Raw genomic sequence first — 14711 nt, 5'->3', positions numbered from 1 at the left:
TGGGATCCTCCAGCTCACATTCTCCCCGCCAGCCTTTCCCGAATTTGCTGCCCTTGTCTAGATACCACTATTCAGCCTGACTGCCTGCCGATTAGCAAGCCGCAGCAGAGGTTAACAAAATGGCATCGTATTTGGAAAATGCGTACAGCTTGGTGCATCAGGACAATGTTGCCGACCAGCCTACCCTCCAGGACCTGAAAACGCAGCTTGAGAAAGGAACAGATGAATCTAAAATAGACACCATGAGACGGATATTGATTGTAATGCTGAATGGAGACCCAATGCCCCAACTGCTTATGCATATCATTCGTTTTGTCATGCCGTCCAAGAGCAAGCCGCTGAAGAAGCTTCTCTACTTCTATTACGAGATCTGTCCCAAGCTGGATAGCAATGGAAAACTGAAGCAGGAGATGATATTAGTCTGGTATGATATTGTGAAATGCCCCATGACATTTTATAAGGCCTTGCTAAATGGCAGTGCTACATGTAGCAACGGCATCCGGAATGACCTACAACATCCGAACGAATATATCCGCGGCAACACGCTCCGATTTCTGTGCAAACTTAAAGAACCCGAACTTCTCGAACCATTGCTGTCCTCCACACGTGCCTGTTTAGACCACCGGCACGCATACGTGCGGAAAAATGCTGTTTGGGCCGTTGCGTCTATATTCCAACTCTCCGAGTCTCTGATCCCTGATGCTCCAGACCTCATCCAGACATTTTTGGGATCGCAAGTTGACCCCACTTGCAGACGCAACGCCTTTGCGGCACTACTTACAGTCAGCCATCAAAAGGCCTTAGAGTATCTTAGCTCTGCTTTTGACAGTGTACCAAACGCGGATGAATTGCTTCAGCTCGTCGAACTCGAGTTTATAAGAAAGGATGCTATCCAAAATACCCAGAATAAGGTTGGTTCGCTCCCTTCTCGGGTTCATCCTTTATTCGAATTTTCGGGAACTGACAAATTAATATAGGCTAAATATCTCCGACTGATATTCGATCTCTTGGATGCAGGAGCCAGTACCGTTGTTTATGAAGCAGCAACGTCGCTCACAGCGCTCACAAGCAATCCAGTGGCGGTGAAGGCAGCTGCATCGAAATTGATCGAATTGAGCATCAAAGAAGCCGACAATAATGTGAAGCTAATTGTACTCGATAGAGTTGACCAGCTGCGGATACGGAATGAAGGTGTTCTAGATGATCTGACAATGGAAATTTTACGAGTTCTATCAAGTCCGGATATCGATGTTCGAAGGAAAGCGTTGGGCATTGTAATGGAAATGGTGTCTAGCAAAAATGTTGAAGAAATCGTCATGCTCTTGAAGAAGGAACTGGCTAAAACAGTTGACGAACAATATGAGAAGGTATCAACGATCAACTTATTTTAAACTCAACCCCCGGCCCCCCCAAACAATGAATATCGCAGCTGACCAAAAATGCTGCAGAACAACGAATACCGGCAATTGCTTATCCAATCGATCCATCAGTGTGCAATTAAGTTTTCTGAAATTGCAGCCAGTGTCGTTGATCTTCTTATGGACTTCATTGCCGACTTTAACAACAACTCCGCCGTTGACGTGATCTCTTTCGTCAAGGAAGTAGTTGAGAAGTTCCCCAAGCTAAGGCCATCCATTATCGAGCGCCTAGTATCCACTCTTAGCGAAGTACGTGCAGGTAAAGTCTATAGGGGGGTTTTGTGGGTAATTGGAGAATACTCTCTTGAAGCCAACGACATTAGAGAAGCCTGGAAACGTGTTAGGGCTAGCCTTGGGGAAATTCCCATTTTGGCTTCTGAGCGGCGCTTATTGGACGAGGTTCCCGCCGAGGACGGCCCTCTTAAGGAGCAAGTGAATGGCCATTCCAAGCCATCTGCTCCAACAGGGTCAAGGAAAGTATTAGCAGATGGCACATATGCTACTGAGAGCGCTCTTACCAGCCAGTCCAGCGAGGCTGCCAAACTAGAAGCAGTCAAAGCAGCGCAAAAACCGCCACTCCGACAGCTTATCCTCGATGGGGACTATTTCCTTGCCACTGTTTTGTCGTCTACGCTGACAAAGCTAGTCATGAGACATTCTGAGGTCTCCCAAGACACCGCTCGAACCAATGCTCTACGAGCTGAAGCAATGCTTATCATGATCTCAATTATCCGAGTCGGCCAATCTCAATTTGTCAAAGCCCTGATCGACGAGGACTCTGTGGACAGAATCATGTCATGTGTTCGATCTCTGGCCGAGTTTGCCCAACACAAGGAATTAGAAACGACGTTCCTTGAAGATACAAGACAGGCGTTCCGCGCTATGGTCCAAGTCGAAGAAAAGAAACGCGCAGCCAAAGAAGCAGACGAGAAAGCCAAGGCGGCCGTCCAAGTCGACGACACAATCCCCATCCGTCAGCTCGCTAAAAAATCTGCTGAAGAAGGAGCTGACGAAATTGAACTTGATCTTGCCAAGGCTACTGGTGGTGACTCTGCTTATGAAGACCTGTCATCTAAGCTCAGTCGAGTTGTACAGCTCACTGGGTTCTCCGACCCCGTCTACGCTGAAGCGTATGTTAAGGTTCACCAGTTTGACATTGTTTTGGATGTCCTGCTCGTCAATCAAACAACAGAGACCCTGCAAAACTTGTCAGTAGAGTTCGCCACTCTTGGGGACCTCAAGGTTGTTGAGCGCCCAACAACACAGAACCTCGGGCCTCATGACTTCTTGAACGTACAAGCTACCGTGAAAGTTTCATCGACAGACACTGGCGTTATATTTGGAAACGTCGTCTACGACGGAGCGAGCTCTACGGAGACCCATGTTGTCATCTTGAACGACATCAAAGCAGATATCATGGACTATATACATCCAGCCCACTGCACCGAATCCCAGTTCCGCACCATGTGGACAGAATTCGAATGGGAAAACAAAGTCAATATTAACTCCAAAGCAAAATCGCTGAGAGAGTTCTTGTCCCAGCTTATGGAGAGCACGAATATGAGCTGCTTGACGCCAGAGGCATCGCTTGAAGGGGATTGTCAATTCCTGAGCGCCAATCTTTATGCTCGAAGTGTCTTCGGTAAGTTTTATCATATTTCTTCTTCACTTCCTCACTCTTTCCTTTTGTTGTAGTTCCCAGATTGAGGACTCCTAACTAACCATTTATCTTCTCGTTCCCCCAGGCGAGGACGCGCTTGCAAATCTCAGCATCGAGAAACAAGGCGAGGACGGACCAATCACCGGGTTTGTGCGAATCCGAAGTCGATCGCAAGGGCTGGCGTTGAGTTTGGGATCTCTCAAAGGTCTAAAGGCCAATGCTGTTTGAATTTTATGATGATGAAAAGAACGGCTTTATAGCTTTCCTCGCAATTTTCAATTCTTCACTTAACTAGCGGCTTTCTTTTTCTTTTTTGTCCAGTCTAATTTTGTCGGTCTCTCACCTATTTCTGTTGGTACTTAATATCTGGCGATTGCTTTTGTCTTTCTTTCGTCACCTTTTTACGTGCACGGTATACCGTACCCATTGTTGTGCATCCCTCTGCAAAAGTGGTATAAGAATGTTGGTCGATATCATCCTTTTTCAAATGTCGAATATTGTTATTTTTATTTTTTTCTTTATTTTTTTCCCTCCCTATTTCAACCCCTTTATTGGAGGAATATGAAACCATAGGTTTTGAACAGGTGGCCCTAGATACCCTGGAAATTACTGGAAGTTGACAGTTGTTGCCAGCACTTGAGTGTCGAATCTAAGATGATGACTGACATTGGGAAGGGAAAAATCCTGGATTTTAGGTGTCCAACGGGGTCAAAAAGGCGGGATTAGCCATAGTAAAGCACACATTGAATTGAATAGTAACGTGAATGCCCCTCTTACAAACGAATCTGGAAAAGAGAGGTACATCTGCCCATTCTTCTGAAAGGGCTCGGATTCCTCCATCTACCAGAGCACAGAGCAAGTATCTAAGGTCTATGAGGTTCTATATATGGAAAACAAACTGAGAAACACAGTTTAAATTGAAAATACCTTCAGTAAGAACAAAATCCGATTTTTTGTTTTCAGAGCACAAACGAATCTCCTCGCACGTTTTTATTTGATAGGAAGTTGTAGCGCAGAGCCACAACTTCCAACACTGATGCTTGGCAAGGTCAAGTGTCTCTCTCGTCGACAGATGATATTTTCATGTCATGCCTCTTATAAGTCTCATTTATGTATGATGGCATTGTTTTCTAAGCTCCCAAGTTTGCAAAGACCTTGCTGAATTCCACGAGCTTTCAGTCAACCACCTTATCAACCCTCACCTCCAATGGTCATCAAAGTTATCCTACGAAAACATCAACAACTGCAGTCCTGGCGGACAAAGGTCTATTCTTGTTCCAGACTTTATTTCCCAGCTGACTTCTTGTTCCAGGCTAGAATAACTATGAAGACTTCTTTTCATTTACGCGTGGTCGTTTCGTACTAGATGAAGGAGACCAGGTTGCGCCCCGTTACATTCAGATTCAACATGAATGAGCTCGCCCGTATTGCAGCCGAGTCAGTGGGGGTAAAAGTTGCGTTAACGTTGAAAAGTGCCCTGACGGCATGTATAACAAGAATTTCGTCCTGACAATGGATGTCGGCCAAACTGTTATTGCAAAAGTTCCTAACCCCAATGCCGGCATTGCTTACTTTACCACAGCGATCGAGGTAGCTACGGTGGACTTTGTGCGTATACAACCTGCTGATTGCATTATTATCATTCAAGCTAATCCTTGCAGGGTCCGCAACGTACTCGGAACACCCGCACCAAAGGTGTTTTCTTGGGATTGCCCATGCAACAAACTCTGTAGGGCTGAGTAGCTAATTATGGACAAAATGCTTGGAGTCCAGTTTAGCCAAGTCTGGAACAACATGCAACTTGTTGATAAGATGAAACTTCGGCTCGATGTAGCTCGTTTTCAATCAACCTGGCTCTCCGTCGGGTTCTCGGAGTTTGGCGGGATTTATTATGCTCAGGACCAAGCAAATTTGAAGCCGGAGAAGCATCTTTACGGTGGTAACAGCGGGAGAAAAAATCTGGGATATCTAGTGATGATATCTGGTGATGGTATCTAGTGACGACATATATTGATGATATCTGCGATGATATATCAATGATGAGATCTAGCGATGATATCTAGCAATGATATGTAATATCTAAGAGCATGGCTTTCTAGGCTTTTTGCTCCGTCTTGCCCCAGCTAGATGTTTCATGAAGCTCCCGCTATAGAGTGTTGTGCCTGAGCTGTCCACCCTTTTGAAGCAATTAAAGATGCCTTCATCCCCTGGGGTTTAGAGGTTCGTTTGCCCACCCCCAGGAAGGGGGTGAAAGGGGCAGGCTGCCCCTAGAAATAGAAAGTGGTGTACACTTCAGAAAAACAATAAACTGAAATTACTATATATAATAAAAATTAAATTAAATTTTAATCAAAATTATAATCAATCTCAGATTATATTCAGATTATATAATGTTACATTTTAGTGAAAGCAATTATTTATTCTGATTTATCATTTAGCACTGATTATCAGTTTCAGTTTAACACTGGTATCTTCTTATAATAAGATCAAATCAAATCAAATATATAATTTAGTCTCATTGATTAATCTAAATATATTCAGAATTTTCAACCAGTTCACAATATGAACACAAGCTACTATTTAAATCATCTCTAAATTTACTTAGATATAAATTGAAATAGTTATAATCAAGTTTCAATTGAATCATTGAAGAGAAGTGTTTTTTTCTTCCATTCAATTAAGCAAGATTTATTGAGATGTTCAATATTTGTAAGAGTGTAGTTTCATGGTTGTAAAAGTAGAAACAGACTTTTGAACGATAGTTGTAATAAACTCTTTAATAAGGCAGAAGTCAAAGGAGTAAGAAGGCAGAACTGGAACTTCACATGCTCTGCTTCATCAATGCAAAGAGGGGTATCTAGATAACTAGTTGACCTGGTGCTCAATATGTTCTAGAACGATAGGAGTAAGAAAAGGGGAAAACAATCAATGGTAATCCGAAGCATCCCCGGTATAGACACAAGAGAGTCAATTCAGAAATTAGAAGTAGATGTAGTGCCGAGCATTCATACCGCAATCGCATCTGCAATGAATAAAAATTCAAGCATGAAAGGCATCGGAGAGGAAACTAAACAAAGGGAAAGAATACAAAAATAAAATCACAAGGTAAAATAAACCATCTAAGAAAGACTGGAAACCGGAAGCTGGATATCTGGAATAAATCAAAACGAAATCTCAACCAAAGTAGAACAATAAAACAAAAAAGAAATGACAGTGGAATGGGCACAAAAATTGTCCTGAAGCGAGCATCTTTTCATGCAATAGGGAGAATGTGAGTGGTGCAGTATGCATAATGCAAATTATTCCGGAATAGAGGGAGGGGTACAGACAAAAAGAATAAAGCAACTCACTCCACTTCGGGCTGCATAGTTTTCCGCTGGTTTGGCCACAGTTTACGACGGCAGTTCGGCTCACCACACAAGCATGGAACATCTTGAGGGTCACTATATCTTGAACTCTCTATACTATAGTTGGGGCAGTAATCGAAGCTAAGCTCGGTTCCCGCAGGAATATCTTTTATAGCAAAGAAAGCCATGTCGAATATCTTCTGCTCAGCGTCATATTGGGAGACCGGGAACATCTTGCAATTAGGGTTGCAGGAATGGTTCATAAAGCGCGTAATAGACCCGTACTTTTTTCCGTCAACAATGTAACATTCATCATCCTCTTGGAAGAAGTCAAGTTGAAAAAGGTAACTCGCTGGATCCCCTGCAGCAGCTTCGCGAGCATCGGCCTCCTTTTTGGTTATTACCTCGCCTAGGTACCTGTCAATGTATTGACCTGATTGTATACTTTCCGGGGAGCGTAGGCCTGTGAAGCAAAAGGGTTCGAATTCGTTAATAAACCCGAAACGACGCAGAAGCACTGGAAGAAGTTAAGCTTCACTTACCGAAGCCACGGTTCGATGTACGAAATATTTCTAATTTGACAGTTCGTCCTTTTTGAACGACCTGGTTCCAACAACCCGGCATACAAGGACAAAGCCGGGAGCATTCATATATCATAGCCCTTCGTTTAAGGAAATCCTGTCTGAGGACAATCATTCCACCCCGACCCATCTGATAAGGCACAATGCGATCTTCCGATTCCTCCTCATATGAGAGATGATCGCATTTGTGCAAATCACACTTATCATCACATCGACAGCCTGTATGGAAATCTGGCTCAACACGAGCAACCCCATGCTGAAGCTTATATTCATTGATGAACTCAACGTTGAAGTCAAGTTCTGAAGCGTCTGAGGCCTTAATGTTTAGAGCCACATTAGGTCCTTTAATCTTGCGTAACTTTTTCGAGTATAGAGATAGGAGATATTCACTTGTGTGATTGGGTCGACCGGGGCGATACAGCACTGTGGGCTGTTTGATTCGAATATTGCGCCTGTCGACCCACTGCTTGGGTTGGTAGGTTTCCCCCTTGATGTTCCCTTCTACTGAATAAAAGGGCGATAGACCATGGTGGATAGGAAAACCGAGAACCCCATTAACTGGGGAGCTGAGGTGGTTTTCAGAACTCAGGCGACGTTTCTTGTTACTTGTGTCGCTACTGGAGATCGACGGTACGACAACAGCGAAATGAAGAGGGGAGGGTTCGTTGTTCAACACCGCGACATTCTGGCCATTCAACATAACGCCATCCATCGACTCTGTGCTGTTCCTCGCATTCAAAGCTATTTCCACGCTCGCACTCGTTCTCAACCGCGGCCTCGGACGCGTGAACTGCTGGAGCAAATTGAACCCTTCATCTTGAAATGAGGTCAAGATTTCCTAATTTGGTTAGTGTGGATGAGAGATAAACAAGCAGTAGCAGTGATGAATGGCAAGAAAAGCGAGAGAGGCATAAAGCAGAACATCGATGGATGTCAGTGGTGCCGGGAGAGCAAGATCTCCCCATAAAGCCTGATTTTGTTGAAAGGCCGGGCTGCATGAGAGGCATGGGCTCACTGAATGAGGGCGACGGGGGGTTATCAAGTCAAACCACGTTTGCCACCGAATCCCACAGATAACTAACAAAAAAAAGTATTGCAGTTGGCAAGGGTAAACTCACAGGTTTAACATCACGATTAAGTTCATCTTCTGAAGGGGAATCTTTTGTAAGATCAATGACCATTTTATCCTGGGCATAGATGCTTCAAGTTGAGTTGAAATGGTAAAGTCAAAGTTAAAATTTTAAATAACACTGTAAGCTTTGATGGTTGTTGTAGTCATTTTAAAAACTACTCATAAACATAGAAGAATGTTTGAATACTCATATGTTCAACCGTATTTATAATTTTGCACTATTTTAATTCTCTTAATCGTTTTAAGAATTTAAGCTATTATATATCCTTTATCGTTCTTTTATATATACAATTTATTATAGAATTGAGGAAGTACAAAACTCTCAATGAGTTAATATTCATTTATTTATCTGAAAATAATGAGAACATCAATACAGACTTCATAGGATCATTGAAGCTGAAGTTTTCAATAGATTTTATCACTGAAGAAACTAATAAAAGATAGAGATAAATTATTATCTATAATAATACCACTCTCTTTTACTTTCAAATAAAGCAATACCAATATTTTACTTAGTACTATTTCACTATTATATAAATAATCTGAGAAAACTTGATAATATTAATATTTATGATAAAAGATTTTTTTAAAATTAATAACTACTCTGAATAAAATTTCTTTTAAATTTCTTTCAAATTTAATTTTTATATAATATATTATATATAACTGTAATTATTTAGTGAAGATCTGCTTGTAGCCTCATTCTATATATAATTTAATGTATTTTAGAATATTATTTAATATAGCAGATAAACAGAGAATTGAAATCTATATTAACATTTAATTGGCATCCATATAATATTGTGCCGGGTGTAATGCTTGCGAAAGCAAAACAGTGCCAAGACTAGTGGAACATATAAAAGTTTAACCCAAGATTTCAACAGCAGAGCTTAAAAAGGCCATAAATCTTTGAATAACTCCACCAGTTTTGCATCAATAAGATTAAAAATGAAAAATAATAATATAGTATTCTATAAGAATATATATTTTTAATCAAAATTTAAAAATATAAAAAATTGATTGAGATATATAAGAAAATCAAATTAAAAATATAATAAAATCTGTATTTTTATCAATAATTCAATAAATTTTTAAAATATAAAAATAAGAATAGATTCAATAAATTTCTCTTTAAAATGACTTTATTTCAATATATATTATATCTAGCTATTATAAATATTGAAAAAGTTATTAATAAATATAAAAATTTAAAAAAAAGATAAAAATTTTTCATTTCTTAAAAGATTTATCAATATATATAGATAACTAAGTATATTATATATTAAAATAAAGTATTTTTTATAAGAAATTTAAGAAATTTATTTTTATTTTAATATTATAAAAACTTATAAGTTATAAATTTAAAATTTATAATGATATTTTAATAAAATTAATTTTTTAACATTAAAGAATTAAATAAAAATAGATTTAATGAATTCCTTTTTAAAATCATTATATTTTGATATATAATATACAGTATACTTAGTTATGAATGAATCTTTTTAAAAATGAAAAATTTTTACCTTTTTTATAAATTTTTATATTTGTTAATAACTTTTTTAATATTTATAATAACTAGATATAATATATATTAAAATAAAGTCATTTTAATAAGAAATCTGCTGAATTTATTTTAAAGTTAATAATTTTTGTTATTTCTAAATTTAATACTATATTAATCTATATATCAGTGTTTTAATATATTATATTTCACTGTATCTTCATCAAGTTTCAATATTTTTTGAGTTTAAAATAAGAATTCAATTCATTTTATCTCTATTTATTATATATTAAAGTTTTTATTTCAAAACACTAGAAATTGGTGGAGTTATTCAAAGATTTATGACCTTTTTAAGCTTTGATATTGGAATCTTGGGTTAAACTTTTATATATTCCCCTAGTCTTGGCACTGCTTTGCTTTCACAAACATTACATCCGGCACAACCTTTATATCGCTCGCTAGAATGCCTTGTGACCACATATATTTAAGCAGTGCTACGCCCGCTAGGATACTTACAATCAATCAACTTGAATCTTTCAACCTTCATCAGATTATGTATGAGCCCTTTGGTGCTTCAGTGTCATCAAATGCTTTTAAATTTAAACCTAGTGGTTGGTGGTTCCGTACTCTCTACAATAGTGGGTAAAACGATTTTGAAGCAGAATTACCAGATTCAAGTACCTCAAAAAGAGACCTTCAACTGTCTTTTTGATCAAGTTATTTTTTGCAATCATTGATGCATGCAATGCCCCTGATACGCTTGCTGCCTCTCATATGTGCTACAATTGATCGAATTTCGCAATCATGATGCAGATGCCTCTCATATTGCACCACCCTCTTTACCGTGTTGCCTATGTCGGCTAGGCCACACCACCACACCCACGGGTATATATCTCACTATGAGCGCAACCATTCAACAAATGGTTACGTTGGCCTTTTGCTATGGGTAACCTAGTGGTTAGAGTGCTACATTATCACATAACAATATGACCAACATAATTTGTATTTCAAATAGTACTAAGGTCATTAATTGGTAGTACGCCCGTTACAACAATGATTCAAATAAAGAAATTCAAATAAAATAAAAATATAAAAGAGGAAGGAAATAATAAAAAAGAAACAAATAACACAAGGCCCGCTGAGGTATAATTCTCAAATGCAAAAAAAAAAAAAAAAAAAAAAAAAAAAAAAAACTGAAATTATATAAATATACATTAAATCAACAGGATCGCGAAAGTAAATAAAGCAATAATATAATAAATATTGCGCACCGCCGAAATGGACTTGAAAATGTAAATAATATAAAAAGATTGGGGAGCCTGGACAGAGTGAGGTGATACAAAATCTATTCAATCTACTGCTTCCTCCGCCGGGTCCTAGTACGAAGAGGAAGGATGAGGACGACTCCTATAGTCGCAGAGCATCGAGAATCTTTTTCGCCATTTCTCGATATTGCCACATGCCCCCTGCCACCTTCTTGAACTGTATGCCATGCAGGGAGAAGAGGGGTACTTTGACAATCAATATCTCGAACTTGAGAACGAGGTTGCCACCGGTATCGCTTTGGACTCTCGTGGTCGTTTCGCCAACAACGCGCTCACCACCGCCATTATCGCGAGCGGACATATACTCGTCAGAACCATCAGAGTTAGTGATAAAACTTCGATCGGGGGTTCCGTGTTGGCGCCGTTGGGTTCTCGAAGTATGTGTGTTTCTAGGCTCCTCCCGGTTCTCATCCTTGTCGTAGCCACGCAGTCCACCGAAGCTGATTCGCCGGCGGTGACCACCTACTTTGCCTTCCCGATCTGGGCTGTGCGGTCGTACATCCATGACACGGTTAAGGTCGATGCTTGGGGCGTGACGACAGCTAAATCCACCCTTAATTTCCGTGAATTCAACCCCAAGCTGTTTCAGAACTCTCATTATATCTGCGCGGATGAAAGGTAGAGGTTTACTACTAGTTGTAGAAACGCTGAACAGGCCTTTAAGGAAAACAGGCTTTGAGAAGTCTTCTCCCGTATTCATATTCTCAAGTGCAGTTCCGGCACCACTCAGGTCAGCATCGGTCTCCTCAGGTACATTTGCTTCCCGAGTTTCTTCTCGGCGTGCTCGCCGAGCTTGGATACTTTCCCGTCTGGCATGGCCGAGTGATTTTGCCCTCAGAGTCTGCACGCGTGTGCTAGGTCTCGAATCCTGGCCTGACTGATCGCTCTGCTGCGGGCGCGACTTTGAGACGCTCAAGCTAGAGCGATCAGATCCACTTGTCAAAGGTGGGTCTTGCATGGTCTGAGAACCAGCACCATCGACAAAGGCTCTTCTCCCATTCCTGCGGACTCGATTTTCACCAGAATTGACACTAGCTGACCTTCCCAGAACATTTTTCATTCTCGGGGTGACTTCTCCGGACCGGGGAGCACGCAGAAGTTCTTGTTGTGGCTGACTTCCTCCAGATTGAAGCGTTCCGGGTGAGGCATTTTCGTGCCTCGCCCTTCTTACATTGAAACTCTTTCGAGGAGCAGTAAGGTCCTCTGGAGGCTGGACATTCAAGGTGGGCCCCTGGGCGGTCGCACCCTTTTCACGTTCGGCATCTCGTGGCTTATCCCGTGTTCTTCTGGTGCTAAATCGTCTTAATAAGCCAACGGCGGCACTTTCTTTCTTTATGTGCTCAACAGGTGTGGTGACAATGGAAGGGTGTCCCGTCTCAGCTGGCTGTCCTATATTGAGAGTCTTGATTCTGTCCCTAACCTCATCCTCGCCATGGGTTCGTGCTCTTGGCCGTGTTCTTCCGCCAGCTTCCTTTTCGCCAGGTATCTCATAAGCGTGTTGATTAGTATGGGCGGCCTCTGGAGCTGGGATTTCAGGCATTTTCAGTGCGGGCTCTGCAGGGGTAAAGTGAGGTACGCCCAGTGCGGCCGGGCGTTCCTCGGGTGTCTCTCTGTCTCGTTTCTCCCGCACAAGGTTATAGACAGAGATCAGAGGATTGTAGCCAGTGAGAACGTCACCAATTGGCTGCACGGCCTCAACAGATGGGCTAGAAAGTGTGTCTTTACTTGCAGAGTTACGACGTTTATAAAAGTCGAAAACCCCTCTCTTTTTCTCATTTGACGGGTTAGGAGCAGCATGTTCTCTTTGGCTTAATCTCACAGCATTCTGGTAATCTTCAGATTCGAGAACCTTGGTCAACTGAGCGGTGATAAATTCAGAAGGGCCGAAATCAAATCCAGTCATTTTTTGAATAACCTCAGGGTCGAGTGGAAGCTGGAGAGGTTCACGATGCGGCATATAATTGTCAGGAGGGCCACTAAAGCCTTTTGTCATCCACGGGTGGTTAATAATCTCATTCAAACTAGCCCGTTGTTTCGGGTCGGTAACTAGCATTCGTGATATTATGTGTCGACAGTCTAGGCCGAAATTAGTTATCACAGAGCGGTACGGAGAGACATATGTGTGGAATACAAACCTGAAGAAAGCCCCTGGGGATATTCCACAACCCCCTTTTTGATTTTTGCATGGAGCTGAGGCATACTTTGATCATCAAAAGGAACCTTCCCACAGACCAAGACATAAAGGACAATGCCGAAACTCCAAACATCCACCTCCGGGCCGACATACTGCCGTGCTTGTAGCAGTTCGGGTGCTGCAAAATACAAGCTGCCACAGAAAGTTTTTAGCTGGCTTTTAGGAGAGTAGAGGTTGCTAAGCCCAAAATCAATTATTTTAATGTCCCCAGTCTTGCTAATCAAAATGTTTTCAATTTTGAGATCTCGATGGACAATACTGTTTCTGTGACAGTAGTCAAGCGCACTTGCGATTTGTCTTGCAAACTTCCGGGCTTGCTTTTCTTTCAACTTTCCATGGGAAATAATATAGTCAAGCATCTGTCCTCCGTTCACGTACTCAAACAACATATACCAATGGTAGTTTGTCCGCACGACATCTCGCATTCCACATATATAAGGGTGGTTTAGGAGGGTGACAATTGCTGACTCTCTTGCGGTCCGTATCTCTTTGGAGCGGTCTGCTCTTTCTGCGTCGCGGTTACCACGATGTTCTTCGCTCGAATGCCGAGGTACAATCTTCACAGCCACCTGCGTGGTAGGACAAATGGAGTGTTAGCGTTGTATCTGAGGAAAGGATGGCTAACATCTCTCTGGCGGAATTATCTACACACCTGTTCACCCGTCTCAAGATTTTTCGCAAGTTTTACCTTGCCCATACTCCCAGCGCCGATGGTCTTCCCAAGTGCCCATTGTCCACTTGAGGTAGTGATAGTAGTACGTCGCTTTGACTGCGGCACCGTCTGCGAGGCACCACTAGTAGCGCGTTGTTGTGTCCCGTTTGCGTAAGACTGGCTATCAACCACCGCAGGAGCAATTGCGGGATTTATAGCATTCACAGGGGTTATAGGGCTCGCCATGTCGACGCACTCCCGACCGCGCGTAGGTCTAGAGGGGACTCGGCGATGGGACCGTGAAGTCTCAGCCCGATATTGCTGCGTAGCGTCTATCGAGCGATCTCTGGAAGAGCTTCTGCGAGATGTAGATGGGCGTGCAACGCTGACAGGGCTAACTGGATTGGAAGTGGGGGGCCGATCGTAGGAGAGTGGCCTGGAGTTGGATCTGTTATGAGAAAAAGAGGACCGTGAAGGTCTAGTAGCCGTGCTTCGTGTTCTGTGAGGGGGTTCTGTAGAAGGTCGATATGACGAATTTGGGTGTGATATGGAGTGGCTGCGAACAATGACTTGCGAAGGTCCCGATGCTGCTGCAGACATCGCGATCACGTCTAAGGTCACAGGCCGGAGGAGCAGGGAAATGGCAAAATCGCTTCACTTCTGATGGGCAGAGAGGAAGGGTTATACGAGTGGCTCTGATTCGCGGTTGTCTTTGTTTTGATGGCGATCTATGTTGTTGTAAGCTGGACGGGGAGGAGGCTCAAGCCACTCCAAGCCGCGAGGAAGTCACCCCTGCGCAATGCTTCATCTATAGGGGGTGGGAGCTGTGGTCCGCAGTTAGCAAGCAGCACAGGAGAAGAAGCAGGGTTTCCACCAACCGAGCAACAAGCCAGATGTCTGG

At 42.0% G+C, this 14711-nt stretch overlaps 4 protein-coding genes across 4 annotated transcripts; 2 read left to right on the top strand and 2 right to left on the bottom strand.

Moving 5' to 3' along the window:
* Nucleotides 1-119: 119 nt before the first annotated feature.
* HCBG_03615 (coatomer beta subunit) lies at nt 120-3586 on the top strand (the record flags this gene model as incomplete). Its single annotated transcript, XM_045430664.1, has 5 exons — nt 120-424; nt 491-911; nt 978-1367; nt 1449-3060; nt 3164-3586. 5 exons carry the CDS (start codon nt 120-122, stop codon nt 3304-3306), a joined length of 2871 nt encoding a protein of 956 aa, XP_045288807.1.
* Nucleotides 3587-4563: 977 nt separating this feature from the next.
* Nucleotides 4564-5076, top strand: HCBG_03614 (phosphotransferase enzyme family protein; the record flags this gene model as incomplete). Its single annotated transcript, XM_045430663.1, has 2 exons — nt 4564-4686; nt 4822-5076. The coding sequence occupies 2 exons, from the start codon at nt 4564-4566 to the stop codon at nt 5074-5076; spliced, it is 378 nt and encodes a 125-aa protein (XP_045288806.1).
* Nucleotides 5077-5842: 766 nt separating this feature from the next.
* On the bottom strand, nt 5843-8187 carry HCBG_03613 (histone-lysine n-methyltransferase; the record flags this gene model as incomplete). Its single annotated transcript, XM_045430662.1, has 3 exons — nt 5843-6888; nt 6968-7844; nt 8125-8187. The coding sequence occupies 3 exons, from the start codon at nt 8185-8187 to the stop codon at nt 6425-6427; spliced, it is 1404 nt and encodes a 467-aa protein (XP_045288805.1).
* A 2859-nt stretch (nt 8188-11046) lies between these two features.
* On the bottom strand, nt 11047-14410 carry HCBG_03612 (protein kinase; the record flags this gene model as incomplete). The annotated part of the gene is made up of 3 exons (XM_045430661.1): nt 11047-13040; nt 13100-13727; nt 13811-14410. The coding sequence occupies 3 exons, from the start codon at nt 14408-14410 to the stop codon at nt 11047-11049; spliced, it is 3222 nt and encodes a 1073-aa protein (XP_045288804.1).
* Between the last annotated feature and the right edge of the window lie 301 nt (nt 14411-14711).

This window comes from Histoplasma capsulatum (assembly GCF_000150115.1).
Source record: "Histoplasma capsulatum G186AR genomic scaffold supercont2.4, whole genome shotgun sequence".
NCBI classification, from domain to species: Eukaryota; Fungi; Ascomycota; class Eurotiomycetes; order Onygenales; family Ajellomycetaceae; genus Histoplasma; species Histoplasma capsulatum.
Note: the sequence above shows the minus strand (reverse complement) of the source record. Positions and strands in the feature narration are given on the sequence as shown.